At 41.6% G+C, this 18,367-nt stretch overlaps 1 protein-coding gene across 1 annotated transcript in view; it reads left to right on the forward strand.

Moving 5' to 3' along the window:
* TRABD (TraB domain containing) overlaps nucleotides 1-18,367 on the forward strand; it is a 39,708-nt gene that overhangs the window by 13,285 nt on the left and 8,056 nt on the right. The window contains exons 2-9 of the mRNA XM_075599841.1: nucleotides 3,853-3,910; nucleotides 5,281-5,359; nucleotides 6,578-6,744; nucleotides 8,203-8,343; nucleotides 10,180-10,290; nucleotides 14,655-14,794; nucleotides 16,539-16,711; nucleotides 18,219-18,330. Of these exons, the coding sequence (XP_075455956.1) occupies nucleotides 3,887-3,910; nucleotides 5,281-5,359; nucleotides 6,578-6,744; nucleotides 8,203-8,343; nucleotides 10,180-10,290; nucleotides 14,655-14,794; nucleotides 16,539-16,711; nucleotides 18,219-18,330 (947 nt within the window). The 5' untranslated portion in view covers nucleotides 3,853-3,886. The remainder of the gene's footprint in view (nucleotides 1-3,852; nucleotides 3,911-5,280; nucleotides 5,360-6,577; nucleotides 6,745-8,202; nucleotides 8,344-10,179; nucleotides 10,291-14,654; nucleotides 14,795-16,538; nucleotides 16,712-18,218; nucleotides 18,331-18,367) is intronic.

Below are 18,367 nucleotides of genomic sequence, written 5' to 3' on the forward strand. Positions count from 1 at the left end.
TATTAAACATCTATGTAGACGCACATTGTCACGACGCAAAAAGTGTAGTGAGTAATAAAAACAACTAAATTATCATTCCTCCGGTACTATTACACTAGTTGTATAATAGATACCCATTACACCCTCCCAGGGCTTTAGGTGATTCATCAGCATATATTGCTAGTTCTCAATTAGGCATATTTACCTCACCGCCCACTACCCCTATCGGAGCCACCTATGGAGGTATCTATTTAAGCAGTGGTATACCTCATATTAATCCTACCACCACCTCCTTATACATCCGTGCCTGTGTTTTAGTTGTTTTTATTACTCACTACACTTTTTGCGTCGTGACAATGTGCGTCTACATAGATGTTTAATAAAAGTTTATTGTTTTGCCCATAGGGCATTTTAGGTGATTGTTCTATCCCAATTTTGGGTACAATTACCAGGATCCCCCTCCCCTCAATCCACCCCCTGTAGCAATACAAGCTACTCTATCTGTACAATATATTCTATTAGCCTGTGTGCAGCTATCTGGGATCTGTGGAAGATTTACCTATTGTCTTCCTGCTTACTTGCGGCACCATCCTCTCCTTCCCAGCGGTTTCCTTAATTAAAGCAGCAATAGATACATTACAAAACAAATTCTCTCTTTAAAGATATCTTCCCCCTTTTTATATGTAAAGCGTGTGACACTGCATACGTCTACATTCTTACCCAAGCTGGCAATTGTGTGGTGCTCCTGTTATAAATCTGTAAAAATCCTGATTGTGTGCCTAACCTAATGGCCGACTTTCAGTTTCAATCAATCCTTCAGTCGGTGTAACTCAGCAGCTACAATGCATCCTAAGGTAACATTAGCTATTGTTACAGCTCAAGGTGTTGGGAACATTGCCACTTTCTTTCCTGTTTGTGATCATTTGTTGCCAAAGATCTTGCACTGCTGGGGAGGTGGGTGAAAACCTGCCATAGAAATCAAAGAATGCTTGAAAACTCATTAAAAATGGCATCAAGAGTTGGAAACAAAAAATACGCTGTCGCTATTTAATATTACAGAACTGATTTATTTTTTTAAACCTATATTTCACATGTTTTACGGCTTTAAATTAGTTTAGAATTGTAGACTGAGTTCACTCTGCCATCTGAGTTCATGTTTGACACCCACCATCAACTTATTTATGCAAAGAAACGGAATTTTCCTTCCTGTATCTCCGGGGGTTTCTCTGTATCGCTTCCCTTTGCAGTATTTACCGCATGGCGTACACCAGCAGACCTAAATAATCAATTCTATTGATTTGAGTCATTCCGATGGTATGTTCACTCTTAGTCGAGGTCACAACCCGCTGTTTTAGTAGTAACGATGTTTCCCCGGCTCCCATCTATCTTTCCATTTTTGGCGATGCTAAAATAAAATCATACACTATTCATTAATGTGCATTCGATTTCAGCCATTCCAGCTACCTCCTCATGCCCAGTTTCTCCCCGTTCATTTGTGATGTTATAACTATCTTTACTGTTTTGCTGGTTAATCCAGTCGGCAAAGATGATGTGTGGGTGGAGGAGGCTTGTAGCAAAAGGGATAGTTTGTTTCCCCATTATCTGTCTGGTTGAGCAAGAATTTAGGTTTCCCAGATATTCTTCACAAAACAGATGTGTAAAAAAAAAAAAAAAAAAGGTTACAGGGCAGTGAGTCTATAACCACCAGTACACCTCACGCTACAACTACATGAGGGCCCCGGGTATACAGCGGGTTCCGTTCCAGGGGCCCGCCAGAAAGCAAATCCGGCGATTTTCAGTTGTTTTTGCATGCGCAAATCAGCATTTTTGCTGTTCTGCGCATGCGCAAACTACGGTATGCGCGCGCAAACTACGGTCTGCGCATGCGCGCCGGGCGCAGCCACCTGTTCTGCGTATGCGCGATTCAAGAACCAAGATGTCGGCCCCCTTCTCAGTATCGGCGGATCGCAGAGAAGCGGGGCTCTGCTGTATGTTTAACATATTTATAAGTACATCAATAATCAATATCTCCATTTCCAGCCCTTCACTTAGAATGGTTTTCTCCATGTAAAAGTATGAACTTTCATTTTGTGTGTGTGTGTGTGTGTTAATGCAGCTAATGTTTTGTATATATTTAAGCAATAATCCCCGAAGAATAGGGCATTACTGGCCAAAAATGCCCTGACTGGAAGAGTTGAAGGCCAGAGGCGAAGCCGAGGGAGACTTTAACCCAGCCAGGGCATTATTGGCCAGTAATGCCCTGTTCTGAGGGGATTATTACTATTATAGGCTAAATGTAGGCTTATTTATTTTTTACATTTTTTTTCTTTTTCATAAAAAAATAGACAATTTTGTGGTCATATTGATTTTTATCAGCATGATCGTCTACATTATTATGCTTTTATTGCACATGTTTATTAAAATGAAATTGTACATACACACCCTCCCTCTATATACACACACTAAAGCCGCCCCTCTAAACAAACACTCTGCAACCCCCCTCTATAAACACAAGCACAATCTGCAGCCCCCCTCCTCTACACCCACAAAACACACTGCAGCCCTCCTCCACCCTCTATACTCACAAGACACACACACAGCAGCCCCCTCTACACCCACAGCACACACACACACTGCAGCCCCCCTGTAAACCCACAAAAGTGCATACACACACACACCAACAAAGCACAATCTGCAGCCCTCCTCCACCCTCTACACCCACTGAAGACACACACTGCAGGCCCCCTCTACACCACGCAGACACGCACGCAGATGCGCACACACCAACATACAGACTGCTGCCCCCCTCTACACTCGCAAAACACACACTAGCAGCCCCCCTCTACACCCACAAATACACAATAGCAGCTCCCTGTAAACCCACACACTGCAGACCCCCACACACACGCGCGCACACAACACTCTGCACCTCTCCTCCACCCACAAAACACACACTAGCAGCCCCCTGTAAACCCACACACTGCAGACACACACCAACAAAACACCCTGCAACCCTCCTCCACCCTCAAATCACACACTGAAGACACACACTGCAGCCCCCTCTACACCCACAAAACACACACAGCAGCCCCCCTATAAACCCACACAATGCAGACACACACACAACACTGCACCCCTCCTCCACCCACAAAACACACACACCCTGCAGCCCCGTCTACTCCCAGTGCCTTGCTGATGTCTCCTGTCCAATTACCTCCCCTGTCTGAGAGCTGGTCTCAGTCTTTGTGAATGAGAACTGAAAGCTGATTGGCTGAAAAACTTGGCAAGGTGCCAAAAATGCTGGGCCATTACTGATTGGTTAAAATTCCAGGCATTATTGAAATCCCTGCTTTCTGATAAAATTCTGGGCATTATCCAATCAGAGAGCAGGTATTTCAATAGTGCCTGGAATTTACCAGCTTTAGCCTATAATAATATATTGACAGGTATTTGGCAAGCCAATCTTTTCCAACTTTTTTTTTTGTGTGTGTGTAAGAAACCCTCTCATTATATTGTGAAATTCTGCAGAATCCCAACCCTCTCTTATAGCGCAGCTGAGATCAGATGCATTGTAAGGAACCCCCCAACCCGCTCTAATAGTGTCTGAAATCAGATGCATTGTAAATTCTTCTGTATTTGGGGGAATATGAACTGACAATTGCATGGAACCCCTTTTGAAATATACTGGGTTAATGCATCACATTGGTCCAGGATACTGCATGTTTCATTAAGTGTTTGTGTGTTTCCCATGACATCCTGTATTTAATATTACCGATCAGGTTTTGTGTCAGGAGTTGATCTCTGTTTTTCTTTTGGAGTAATAACAAATATGTGCTGTGTTTATTTATTTCTTTTTTCTTCCTTTTTGCGCAGATCCTGATTGGTGACACGGCACAGCACACTTGTAATGCAGGAGGGGCAACAGCAGGAGGTAGGTTATCACTGCGGTGCTCTTACATGTTAAATGCACTCGCATTACTGAAGAACCATGGGAACCGAACGTTTGTTCAGCAGACGTGCAGCCAAGGAGAATATTCCATTAAATTATCACATTACTCTCCTATTAATAATATTTTACTCTCATATGTTGCTACCACTGAATGCAAAAGTGAACATAGAACGTTGAAAGCACTATGAATTCCTGCCCTGAAAAGCTTACAATCTAATTATTGGTGTGTGAGGCAGTAGTGGTTCTTTAAAACTGAGATCTCTCGCATCAGAGGCAAAGGCTAAATCTGTGAGGCTGGATTTTGAAATACTTTTTCTTGTTCAACACCTCTTAACAAGATTTTAATGCTGTCTGCTCTGATTTTCCCATTTTGGCCACACTTCAGAGATACCAGCTTATTTTTTTAGGCTCTTGTAATGTAATGTACAAAATAAGTGCTAGTATCATTTCATATACAAGAATGTTTTGCTGCAGTGGAATGGTCTTTTGAATATTATACAGGCATACCCCGGTTTAAGAACACTCACTTTAAGTACACTCGCGAGTAAGTACATATCGCCCAATAGTCAAACGGCAGCTCGCGCATGCTCCTGTCAGCACGTCCTGAACAGCAATACCGGCTCCCTACCTGTACCGAAGCTGTGTGCAAGCAGGGAGACTATAGAGCCGGTTACAAATGCGTTATTTACATCAGTTATACACGTATATCATGTTTGCAGTACAGTACATGCATCAATAAGTGGGTAAAAGGGAGTGCTTCACTTTAAGTACATTTTCGCTTTACATACATGCTCCGGTCCCATTGCGTACGTTAATGCGGGGTATGCCTGTAAGTACCTAATAATATAATTTCTAAGTAGCAAAGAACTGTTTGTGCAATTACAATGTGTTTTAGTAACATTATAGGATATAAATGTCTTAACTATTTTATTTCTCTATAGAAAATATATAAGAATGGTTGCACCATATATTATATACCGTACCATTTTAATATTAAAATATCTAAGGAGAAATCAAATAAAGGGTTTTTAATGACCTGTTTCATAGTCAAATGTATTGGTCTTTGCTAACATGCAGTTTAATAGCTATTCCTCTGTCCATGCTGCTTGTATGAATTTTTATAGGTGCACTATAAATACGTATGTACAGTATGTTTTAATCATATACCTATTATTATGCATACAGCCTAAATGAACCCCAACAAAGTAATTGATATATTCCTTTTGTCTGGTTTGCACAACTTACCATGGTGAACAATGCAACACATTAAGATGCCATTTCTCTCGTAGTGTTAAGGTGTGTGTAGAACAGGTGGCCTTGTAGACAGATTTAGTAGTTTGTGCTGATTGCAGGTTGATGCGGGTCCAATGCCATCAACAGATGCTTCAGAGGATGGGCAGGCTGATTCCTCAGAAATACCACCCGACATCTGTAAGTAGTCCGAGAAACATGCTTCAGTACAGCTCCTTGAAGTGGGAAGCCATGACATGATCTGTGATTGATTGTTCCTTCAAGTCATTTGCTATCACTCATTTTCTGGCATAGCAGGTGCAGGACATTACATGATTGGGGCAATGCCTGGCATAGCAGGTGCAGGACATTACATGATTGGGGCAATGCCTGGCATAGCAGGTGCAGGACATTACATGACGTGGGGCAATGGCTGGCATAGCAGGTGCAGGACATTATATGATTGTGGCAATGCCTGGCATAGCAGGTGCAGGACATTACATGATTGGGGCAATGCCTGGCATAGCAGGTGCAGGACATTACATGATTGGGGCAATGCCTGGCATAGCAGGTGCAGGACATTACATGATTGGGGCAATGCCTGGCATAGCAGGTGCAGCACATTACATGATTGGGGCAATGCCTGGCATAGCAGGTGCAGCACATTTACTTGATTGGGGCATTGCCTGGCATTGCAGGTGCAGGACATTACATCACTGGGGCATTGTGGGTGTTTAACATTACATCAGAGTTATTGCATGACAACTTCCCTTTAAAATATAAGTAAAATATGACGGCCACAGAAATGTATGTATCTTTGACCTTACAACAAAATTTCCATTCTCTACTTTTCCACTGGTTGGTCTCAAATGTTTAGCGTTCTGCAGTATCTTTTGAATTGAAGGGTATTTATATTCCGCGGATGGAAACATTCCTTCTCCATCTCATGCTTTCCCCCCCAATCCCATATGAGGAAAAAATCATTGTTGGAGATACATTAACTTCCATTCAAGTGGATGAAAGTCAATAACTTCTAACTCCTCTCTGTGCTCTAATACTGAATTGAGTTGTATATGCCCAGACTAACCTCCTACAGTAAAATAAATTTCTCTGCTGTGTGTTCCAGCCTCTTATCACAAGTGGTTAAACGCTGCCATACACTACAGGATGTTTATTTTCAAGGGATGAAAAATGCCACGCTGTCTCCTTCTGCAACACACACATATTTACTCCGGTCTCTTGGCACTGGAATCAGTAATCACTTGGTGACTCTTCTGTCAGTAAATTAGGCTTCCTACAAAGAAGACGAAAAAAAGGGTTTTGGTGGAAAAATGTATTTCAGGTTCCTACTCCTTCAATGCCAGATGGGCTGGCAACATCCATAAAATAACCTTGTAATTACGTGTTTCTCCACTTAAGCCGATGCGGACGCCTTTAGAATCCTGTGGGAGATGAAAATGAAGAAAAGACAGACGAAGCCGTCCCTTCCAGACACTGTGACGGAGCTGGTCACAGAGGATGGAAGCAAAGTGTATATTGTAGGCACTGCCCACTTCAGTGATAGCAGCAAACAGGATGTAGTGAAGGTAAGAGGGGAATATATTTCCAGTTAAGGGACCAGGCAAATCCATGTCTCTTTCTTTCCCTTGTGTTAACCCCGTGAGTGGTATTCAAGAGGTATTGATTCTGTGCTTGATTGTAAGGAAGTTAATGGTAATACTTTTTTTTTTTTTTTTAAACATATTTGAAAAGTAATGAGGTATATTCAGTCAGAACAGAAAAAAAGTGACTTTAAAGGAGCCGAACCGCGTTTTATTTCGGCTCCGGAGACGCCCTGCTTCCCGCGATACTTGACTCCGTAGGGTGCGCCAGTAGAAGCCATTTCACGATGGACAATGTAACAGCTTAAATGTCCTGCGGGCCAATAGGCAGCCGTGACGTCATTCCTTGCAGCTTTCTATTGGCCCGCGGGAGCGGGGCATTTAAACTGAAAAGATATAAGCACTCCTTACGGAGGTAAAGATCTCGGGAAGCAGGGGGTCCGAGGAGCTGAAATCAATGCAGTTCATCTCCGGAGGCTCCCCGCTTAAAAAAAAAATCCATAGCCACGAGGACTCCTGCTTCATAACCATTTTTCTCTTGGAAAAGTAGTAGAAGTTGGTTTGGAATTTTAAAATGGGGGGAAAAAGTGGTAGAACGTAGTGCTACAAACTACTTTCACCTTCCAGCCATGGCTTTAACCCTTTCACTGGCGGATGAGCCAGCAGCGCACTCCTTCACAATGGCGACGAAACAGTCTCTGTGGCCCTCCATTTGTCGGAAAATTGCATTCACTTCCTTCGCTTTTCCCCATCGCTGGAACTTTCCACCCAGACATTGGGAATCATTTCCTTTTTTTCTTGTTTAGAACTCACCCAGGGGGAAAAGATGCTGCTGCTGCTATGTCAATTGAAGATTGGTGTGAACACCCCAATCCAGTAGGCATTGTCTACCTAGAGACTAAAACAGGGGTGGCCAACTCCAGTCCTCAAGGCCACCAACAAGTCAGGTTTTCCGGATATCCTTGCTGCAGTACAGGTGGCTCAGTCAAAATAACTGTGCCACCTGTGCTGAAGCAGGGATATCCCTAATATCTGGCCTGTTAGTGGCCCTTGAGCACTGGAGTTGGCCACCCCAGGACTAAACAAACATTTTTGGAACCCTAGAAAAACTTGGCCATGACCCCCAGTTGCCCACCCCTACAACAGACCGGAATGTACTTTCCTACTGGTTACTCCTACAGGTTGAGGTGCAGCAGGCAGACCTTAAAGTGTTTGTGTATCTGCTATGTACCTTAACTTTTTATTTTCTCTTCGGAGAATGAGTATGGGTATTGTTAAAGTGCATAGATCTACTCGTCTCAATGCATTTTAGCATGGTTTTATTTTCAGGTAGGTGTGTATCATGTTTCCTGCATAAATGGGGAATGCTGCCTTCACCTTGTTGTTCATAATAAAAACATGCTAAATGTATCCATGTAATATTTTGATCCAATATATTCCCAGACGATCCAGGAGGTGCAGCCAGACGTGGTAGTGGTTGAGCTCTGTCAGTACCGAGTGTCCATGTTAAAGATGGATGAAAAGACTTTGCTCAAAGAAGCCAAAGAAATAAACCTGGAAAAACTTCAACAAGCAATTAAACAGGTACAGTACACGTCTCCATAAACGTGGAGGTGATGTTTTGGCTCACTTCAGGCTCCAACTCTTGGCATTGTAATTAGTGACCGTGCCCATCAGAAAGTATGTTTTTGACCCAGAGGAAGGCAGAAAGCAGCCAGTAAATGCAGAACACAACCAAAATAAGTGTGGAAAGGATGAGTTGTGGATTCTCAATGGTTATGGGTTTCTTAAAAATTAACCTTATCTAATTAATCAACTCAAGAAGGTGTCAGTGGCTGAGTTAGAAAATTAATGGGTTAGAAGTGTGTGTGTGTGTGTGTGTGTGTGTGTGTGTGTGTGTGTGTGTGTGTGTGTGTGTGTGTGTGTGTGTGTGTGTGTGTGTGTGTGTGTGTGTGTGTGTGTGTGTGTGTGTGTGTGTGTGTGTGTGTGTGTGTGTTGCAAATGCACGCCGATAAAAGCAAACACGGGTCGTGGGTGAGCTCGATTATTGAAATATTCTGATCGTACAGGAGTGTCTCAAGAGATTCTGCAGGGGGAGGGCCCTTGCAGCCTTTTTATACACATGAGTTTTTGTCTAAATTAAAACAAGTTGGTAGGTAGAATGCAATATCTCCTCCTTATTCTAAACCAATCATTATAAAGGTCACTAAATAAGTAAAAACTGGGTTAAAACCTCTTGGTACAATGAACAAGGTATATTAGGATATATCTTTATCTCTAAGTCTGAATATGCTGCAGAATACATGCTTCCCCCTCATTTCTGGGCATTGAGCCATAGGCTGATTTTGTCCTTGAGTCTCCTGGTAGCCAAACTGATACAATTGCAACATACACATTCTTTCACACAAGAATGATTGCAGGAACACAGCAAGACAGAGACTTGTGAAGACAAACACAGACAAAATGGAGACACAATGGATTCTGCACACCACCAATAACCTCATCTCCAGAGACGACCCCCCCCCCCCCAGTCCATTTCATCAATATGGCATCCATTTCTACAGTATGTTCATTTCAACACTGTTAAATCAACAGGTTAGTTGAAGAAAGCTGCAAACCAGAGCCAATCACCTCTGGGTAGAACCTCTTTAGTTTTTGTTTTTTTAAAATAGGTGAAGCCCAGACACTTGGCCCCCTTATTTCTCATCCCTCCCACGGTTTACGTTATGATTCTGCCTAACCAATCTATATCATTTCTTTAAACAACATTTGCAGTGCAGAACTAAATCCATAAAGTCACACTCACAAGTCTGATGATGAACAGTACAGATTACTGGGAAAACATGCTGTGCCAAGGGGGCTTCCGAGGGTGTAAATTAAATCTGGGCACAGGCCTGTTAGGGGACATAAAGAGCAGCGGGCAGTTTCGGGAGTGTGAGCGGGGATCACTGGGCAGTGTTGCACCTTTTTACCCTTGGTGTTCGCGTGTTGTTACCTTCCCCTGAGCATCCATAGGTACAGATACAGTGAATACTGATACAAAACAGTGACTAGAATGCCAGACATTAACTTGGGAGATGGGGATTTTGTTGCAGAATTGTTGTTGTTTTTTAAGGTGTAAAGCTCCTATTGTACTGTGAAGCTGTTTGTCAGGGAAGCTTTAAGAGCCATTCACAAATGGGGGAATAATGCTTCCTTGACCAGCAGGAAACCACTTTGTGTTATTGATGACAGAGAAGCACTAAACAAGTACTGCTATCTCTGTAAGCGGGTTATAAGAATATGGCGCACATTCATCCAGTGCCAGTATGGGTTATTATTTGGTGGTATGAACAAGGGCCATGCATACTGTTTTTGTTCCTTGGTGTTTAAATTGCTATATACAATACTTCTAAAAGGGATTTCTCCTTCTCGTGGCAGAATGGAGTCATGTCGGGCCTCATGCAAATGCTTCTGCTGAAAGTGTCTGCTCACATCACAGAACAGCTGGGAATGGCCCCAGGAGGGGAATTCAGAGAGGCTTTCAAGGAGGTGAGAGTCCTGTTTGTTACTTACCACAGTATCTGCACAAATGCATTCACCCTAAAGGTACACTAGTAAAGGTCAGGCTGCTGATATCCCATAGTAATTGTGTATGGATGGTTTAGTTGAACAAAGCAATGCATTCCAGGCACCTTCCTCGGCAAAGGGGTCACAGGTGAATTGTAAGAAGCTTCTCTTTATGTATAGGTGTATATGTGACAAAACCCCCAAACAGCAAATACAAATTCAACTTGTGAGCACATTCACATGTCTCAGACAGGTCCACAACCTGCTTTTCCCCATTATCTCTTGGCATACAATGCTTTCACTGCAGAAAGGGATTCTGGGTACTGATACACAAATGAGCGCAGTGCGTCCCTTTTTGCTTCTGATCCATTGTAACATGGACCCCTATGAGCTTATGCCAGCCGTATTACATGGCCTTTTCAACACATGCTGGGTTAAAAAAGTGCGTAGCCCGTAAATCTAGTCAGACGGCTGTTTCAGCCTTTTGAGCTGAAGTAGATCTAGTTAGCTTAATTGTTAACCCCGTATGTTGGTGTGTACTGCAGTTTTCTGTGTCAACATTACCATTAAATCCAATAGAAAAGTATTCCAAGTTATTTTCTGCGGATTTCTGAAACTTTGTCAACTACAGAATGGAGGTATCAAGAACAAGCTACGGCTTTTAGGCGACCTTGTTTGGTAATTGTTGCCATAGACATATAGTACCCACATCGTGAGATACAGAATCCGCCATTAAGTCTTACTGATCTTTATACATCGGAGTAGGAAGATTGTATTTTTTCCAGTGATCTTCCAAAGTTTGAACGCTTCCAATGTGGATTGCTTTGGAATGACCCACACTGCTAGAGACTATCTGCTGTATATTCTGTACTGTTGTTAGGTTCACTTGCTCACATTTGAGCCATTTGTAATGAATTGTTGTCCCATAGCCTCCCAGTGCAGTTGTACTGCTTCTGTCATACATTCTTTTGTAACAAATTGATTTTATGTTCTGTACGTCTCTCGAGTGAGATGTTGCTCAATTTGTGGACATTGGAGATGAAATCGGGATCCCAGGTAATACCCCTGCCTACATAGTGATCACATACACATATATAAATGCAGCAGTGTATGCATAGTGATTACATACACATATATAAATGCAGCAGTGTATGCATAGTTATTACATAAACATATAAATGCAGCAGTGTATGCATAGTGATTACATAAACATATATAAATGCAGCAGTGTATGCATAGTGTTTGCAAAACCACAATAAAGGGAAATAAAGTACAAACGACAAGGTTAATAGCAGTCGGTGATAACGTAAGGCAAAGGGAGACACTCCTAAAGATCTTGCAATCTAAGAGATTTCTTCCTAATTGCACTTTGTGACCCCTAAGCAATGCATTGTTGGCCTCTACAGCTCATAATTGGAGTATGTATGGTATGTATGTACTGTATACATTTTAAGACTGCGTATATTTCTCAATTGACTATGAACTGGAACAATGCACTGAACTATTCAGTTTCCTAGCTCAAATATTTATACATTGTGAACAAACACCAGCTTCTCGCATATCTTCAGAATAAGTCAACAACCTACAAAATACATTCACTCCTCCTCCTTGTGACCTGTTCACTGGCAGTGGCGAGAGCAACACGGTGCAGAGATCTATAACCACAGAAATAGTTTTCAGTCTGCCCATTTTCATACGTATGTAAAGTCTCACCCCCTGCCTGGCACCTGTGTGTCTGTCACAAGTAGTGTTAACTTCATTACTGCCTCCTCCCCCTTTGTCAGGCTTAAAGGGACAATTAGCCACGGACGTTCAGCCGCTGAGGGACAGTTGGCCTCAGGCGTTTCGGCCTTGAGGTAGGTGTTACGATTCTCTGGGAAGGAGCGTTGGGGTTTTTAGGGCAATGGGTTCAGAAATGTTATGGTTATAGGTTAAGGTTTTTTTTTTAGGGATAGTGGTTATAGGTTTTTTTTTTTTTTTTTTTAGGATTACGTGCTCAGTTTTTTTTGTTTTAGGGTAAGGGGTTATGGCTAGGATTTTTAGGGTAAGGGGGTTATGGTTAGGGTTTTTAGGATAAGGGGTTAGGGTTTTAAGGTAAGGGGCGTTAAGGTAACAATTACATGTAGCGGCGAACTGTTCTGGCGAGGAAATTGTCGCGGCTAATTATCCTAGATGCCTTTTCGGAGGCTGTTCTATGAATCTACTACCCTTTCTACTTTAGAGTATTATGTCCTGTTCTAGTATTCCTCCCCAACTTCACTCTGAAATGGTAAAGGTGACTGTACCATTACTTACTTTATATCTAAGGCATATCCTGGCTTACCTCCGTAATACCATATTTTTTACCCCCCTACCACGTCCTATAGGGTATTCGAAGTAGGGACTCGCTGTCCTCTTATTTGTATGTCAGACTCTTATCCTCCTGTGCAATGAAGTTGTCTGTATGTGTTGATTACCCAGTACTGTATGCAGGACTCTGGCCTAAGAAATGAAACATTAACACATACTAACATGAAACATAAACTAACTTACGATATATTACTATAGAAAATAAACATAATCCACTTAGTTAAGCAACAACAATCAGCATATATACACATCTATTTAAGGTGCATAGATAAGATTTTAACATATAGGATACAAATATATAAATAAACCAATAACCATATAGTTTGATAAGATACTAAGGGGCTAATTCTATGTGCTCTGGCTGATAAGGATGTTTTTGGATGAAAATCCCAAGTGATATCAATTTTTTTGGGGGGGGGGGTAAAAAACTAGCTGCTTCAGAGCAAGATACATTTGAATTATAGTTGGGCGATACACATGGGTTTCAGAAAAAACGGGACCCATTTTAATTTTCATCCTCTTGCTGAAAAATCACTCACAGGTCTGTCTGTCCAAGTAGATTATTACACTTTAAGAATTATTTAATAAACTAATAAATATTCTTTGGAATTGGTGACTGCATGATGACCTCATCAAGTGCAGAGTTACAAGTGGTGCCGAGTAAAGAAGATAAGCACGTCAAAGTAATTGACCAAGCAAGAATTGAGGTCCTAAAGGCTTACATAAAATGTTTCCTGATCAGGGATGGTCGCTAGCACGCCTCAAAAAACAAATTTGTATCGTTCAGGAGTGGGAGCAGCTGGATCAACGTGTTTGCAATTAGACAGTGGCATTCTGGTCTTCAGGTGCGCATTTCAGCAGAAGGACATTTTTAAACACAAACTTCGAACCATACTTTTAACTCAAACTTTATAGTAATCTTTGTGTTTCAGATTTGATTACAACAGTTTTACACATTTACGAGATACGAAGGATAAACTCCTATTTCCTGTATGAACATGAACCTACCGCAGTGTATCTGCTACTTGTTGACATAATACAGCGACATCAATTTAGTTAACGTCAGTTGATTTGTCAACATTGTGCTTCTTACGTAGTGTTAATCTACATAAGAGACCTAACATTGTGGACATTTTCATGGGGGTTGAGCGAAGAATATATAAGATATAATGAAAAAACGAAAGTGGTCCATTTTTTCCTGCACGCGGTGTAAAACTAGGGTACAGCGTAGGATCGGCATTGATACTAATGTAATCATTGGTGAAAAACACCTTGCGTAATCAGCTACTGACATATATTTCATAAACACGCGCTTTACCAGAAAATAATTGATCCAAAATTGGTGGTAGGATGTTGTGGAATGTTTGCTGGTTAGAACATCTAAAAAAAAAAATGCTGATGCTTTATTTTTTTTCATTTATAAGAAGTGGGGGACACAAAATCTGATCTTTTTTTGTTCCCCTCTTCACATCGTTATTAGTTCTCCGGTGTGGGCTGTCTGTGCTGTTAACAACTGTATTTGACAGCATAAAGCGGGTTGGAACTACACACTGGCTTTCTTGCAATCCCTCTCTTAGGGAATCTGACAGTAGGTGGAAGTGTCCGCTACCTGCTAGACACAGGATAGGGTTCTGCTTTCCCAAACTGTGGACATGAACCCGGGGTCGGCGCGCATAAATTCGGCGCCTCAGGCGAGCGCAGAAAGCCACCACACCCAAGAGATTGCAGAGCCTTTTACCTTGTCCAGCCGGCATCTCCTCCTGCTACGTGGCGTCATGTTACGTCACATTGTCATGGCAACACCACGCCATGTGCTATCATGGCATCACGTTGCCATGATAACGTGACGCCATGTGATCGGAGAAGATGCCGGAGCACGCAGAGGCACCGATGGCACCACCATCAAGCTGTCCCTGCATGAACCTCCATCATTCTAGTAATGTAATACTATTGTTATTAACAAATCCGTAGAAGTAATGATTGTATTTTATTTGCAGGCCAGCAAAGTGCCTTTTTGCAAGTTTCACCTGGGGGACCGACCTATTCCTATAACGTTCAAGAGAGCCATCGCTGCACTTTCATTCTGGCAAAAGGCCAAGCTCGCCTGGGGCCTCTGCTTTTTATCTGACCCCATCAGGTATGCAACTATTCCAGCTTTCATAGCCCCGCTGTATGATATGTCTAGGACACCTGCTGAATTTGCCATTAACATGCTGGATCTTTGGCAGCGTGATGTATATTACAGTAATCACATTGTCCTGACATCAGGAAAGGAGGAGGATAACCCTTGTCTTCTGGTCAGAACAAGTTTCACTGAGCAACGTTTTGGATCAGCCCCGAGACACAAAGTAAACTGGTAGGATGTTCGGTGACCACCTAAAGGGCTGTTGGCATGTCAGTGAACATCATAATGGCTCTGTAAAGGTTGAACTGTTCTCTCCCTGAAAGTTCGTATATTCACTGAATTAAATAGCAATGCTGTTCAACCAGAAAACGATATTTTTTAGGCTGTGCGAATTGAACACGTTTGGAAACTTAATGCACCGAATCCCTCATATTTGTTCTCAAGCATTTAGTTTTATTTTTTCTTCAAATTGATTCAATTTTCTTACTCAGTTTACACACCACATTATTATATGAGCTTTTTATAAAAATATTTTCTGGTTTGCGTTCCAAATTTCTTTTACTTGTCTATTTTCACCATAATTAATTATACAGTGCGTTTGACATTTTCCCGATGCTTCCTGTATTATGGAGAAATATTGATAAACATTTTTCAATGACATTGCCACCGCTGGGATTTCTAAAAGCCACTTGGGAATTGCTGCAGCAATATTTCCTGAATTAAAGCAGCAATACTACTTTCAACCTTTTTAAAAATTATATCTATTATGTGACCATGTATAATTCCACATTCTTACCTAAGCTGCTATTCGTTTGGTGCTCCTGTTCTAAATCTGTACAAATCCTGATTGTGTGCCTAACCTAATGGCTGCCTTTCAGTTTTACTCAGTCATACAGTCAGTGTAACTCAGCAGCTACAATGTATCCTTATGTTACTAGGGTAACATCTATTGTTATAGTTTACAGCTGAAACTGATGCAAAGGTTGTGATCATTTGTTTCCAAACAGGAAGGAAAGTGTTGCAAAGATCTTGCACTGCCGGGGAAGCGTGCTAAAACCTGCTATAGAAATCAAAGGATTCTTTAAAAATATAAAAAATGGCATTAAGAGTTGAATAATAAAAAAAAAAAATTAAAAAGTCACTAATACTACAAAACTGATTTTATTTACAAAAAACATGAGATTTCACATTTTTCTTGCTGCTTTAAACCGGTCTGTCCTCACACATCATAACACAGAGGAAAGCGTCACCAAAGATGCGATATGGATATTCTTTTTAGTCTGCATCACAGATTTCATTTTGAAAGTATGAAATGTAATAAATGGTAAATAAGGGGTTACATGAGTGAGTGCTTCCACATTATTGTAACCTCAGAGTTACTTCAGAGAGAGAGAGAGAGAGAGAGAGAGAGAGAGAGAGAAATCTCACCTGAATAGCCATTGCATTCATGAAGCTGGGACACACTAAAGCATGGTGAGTGCCGTGTGATTATCCCCTGCAATGTACAGTCCGTGTCGGTGATAATGACATTGCAGTGACGCCATCATTAAGCTTATATTGATATTCTGAGTTGTGAAACCGCTTCACTGGTAGCGGAAGGCCGGCCCTTCTGCAGTGAATGGTTTCATAGTTGCTGCAGCCTGGACATATAGCGTTGCCAGGAACAAACACATAAAAAGTCAGCGGCAACATAAGATCTGTTTTCTTTGCTCATCCAGCGTTCTGTAACGCTGAACTCTTCCTTTTTTTCCCCCAGTAAGGATGACGTGGAGAAATGTAAGCAGAAGGACTTGCTGGAGCAGATGATGGCCGAAATGATTGGTGAATTTCCTGATCTCCACCGCACCATCGTCTCCGAAAGAGATATTTATCTCACCTACATGCTGAAGCAAGCGGCTAGGAGAACAGAACTACCTCGTGCCTCTGAAAGTAATTACTGTACCATCTAGCGAATGTGTCCTTCCTGTGTGAGCAGAGCATTACTGAACAGTTTCCCTATGTTGGCAAAAGCCAGTGCCCTCGAACAAACACTGTTTATTTAAATAGACCTCTGCTGCACAAGGAGTAATAGCGCAAGCACAATGCCAGACATCAGCCTGAAACATAGAAAATAACGGCAGATAAGAACTACTTGGCCCACCTAAGTCTACTTATTTTCCAATCTGCTTTTAGATCTCTTGGTTTCTTTCATGATGAGAATAGCCTGGCCCCACCACATTTCCCCTTGAACCTTTCACCGTCTTGTTCTAGCACTTATTTCTGTGAGATTTGCTTCACTCCTGTACCTTGTTGAAACACTTGATAGTTTTGAATACACTGTATGAGATCAAATGATATACTATCTCTTCTATACACATTTGGCTTGTATGGATAGATGGTTTTAAAACTAAAATGATATATTTGGTGTGCTGTAGGTACATGCTGCACACCTTAACGTGAAGAAAAAAAACATATAGAAATGAATCAAAGTGTGTGTGTGTGTGTGTGTGTGTGTGTGTGTGTGTGTGTGTGTGTGTGTGTGTGTGTGTGTGTGTGTGTGTGTGTGTGTGTGTGTGTGTGTGAACCCCCATCTACACACACACAGTAGAACACATTATTTGATTAATTTCTTTATTTTATTTTTTTTCTTCACATACGTATGGGTCATTAAGTTCAATCTCTTTTGGCCAGAAACACATTAAGGTAGATACATGGACCCTTTTCACACTAACAAATATATAATTTAATTTTTAAAACCATCTATCCATACAAGCCAAATGTACTGTCTTCTATAGAAGGAATAGTTGTAGTTTCCCTCGCACCTGGGGCCGTTTGTGACTATAAACTATATACCTGTACTGTACTTGCAACCATAAATTAGAAATTTAAGGATGTGACTATAATATAAGAAGTAGATCACCACATTTTAGATGACACTTAAGTGTCTTTTATATATAGCTTTTAAAATGTGTCCACGACAGCATAGCTCTGGACAGGTGTGTGTGTGTGTGTGTGTGTGTGTGTGTGTGTGTGTGTGTGTGTGTGTGTGTGTGTGTGTGTGTGTGTGTGTGTGTGTGTGTGTGTGTGTGTGTGTGTGTGTGTGTGTGTGTGTGTGTGTGTGTGTGTGTGTGTGTGTGTGTGTTACTCGTGTCTGCAAAAAAAATCTTTCTGCGCTTTATAAAAAAAAAAAACAAAAAAAATCCTATTTATTGTTAAAGTACAGTACATAGCGTTACGAGCTATAAAACCTGGTGGCTGAGAGCAGCAATCCCACGCTGGAATGCCCTTTGTAGAAAATGTGCCATTTTTTCTAGCCTAAGAAAGTGGTACTGCGTTTTTGTAAGTGCTTTAACCAAGGTATGTGTAGTTGTTCACTTTGTTCTAAAATGCTTTGTTTATTTTGCCAGTCACAAGGTGGTAAAAAGCAAGCTCACATCTCTCCTTCTCCTTTACTAAGATGAGCCTAGAAAAAGCATCCCGTCTGTTGTGGTTGGAGTGGTCGGGATGGGACATGTACCTGGAATAGAGAAGAACTGGGCAGGTGATGTGAACATCCACGAAATCATGAGGTAAGGCCTTCATTGGGCGGTCTATTTATCCAAGTAT

Source organism: Ascaphus truei, chromosome 5 (genome assembly GCF_040206685.1).
Source record: "Ascaphus truei isolate aAscTru1 chromosome 5, aAscTru1.hap1, whole genome shotgun sequence".
NCBI classification, from domain to species: domain Eukaryota; kingdom Metazoa; phylum Chordata; class Amphibia; order Anura; family Ascaphidae; genus Ascaphus; species Ascaphus truei.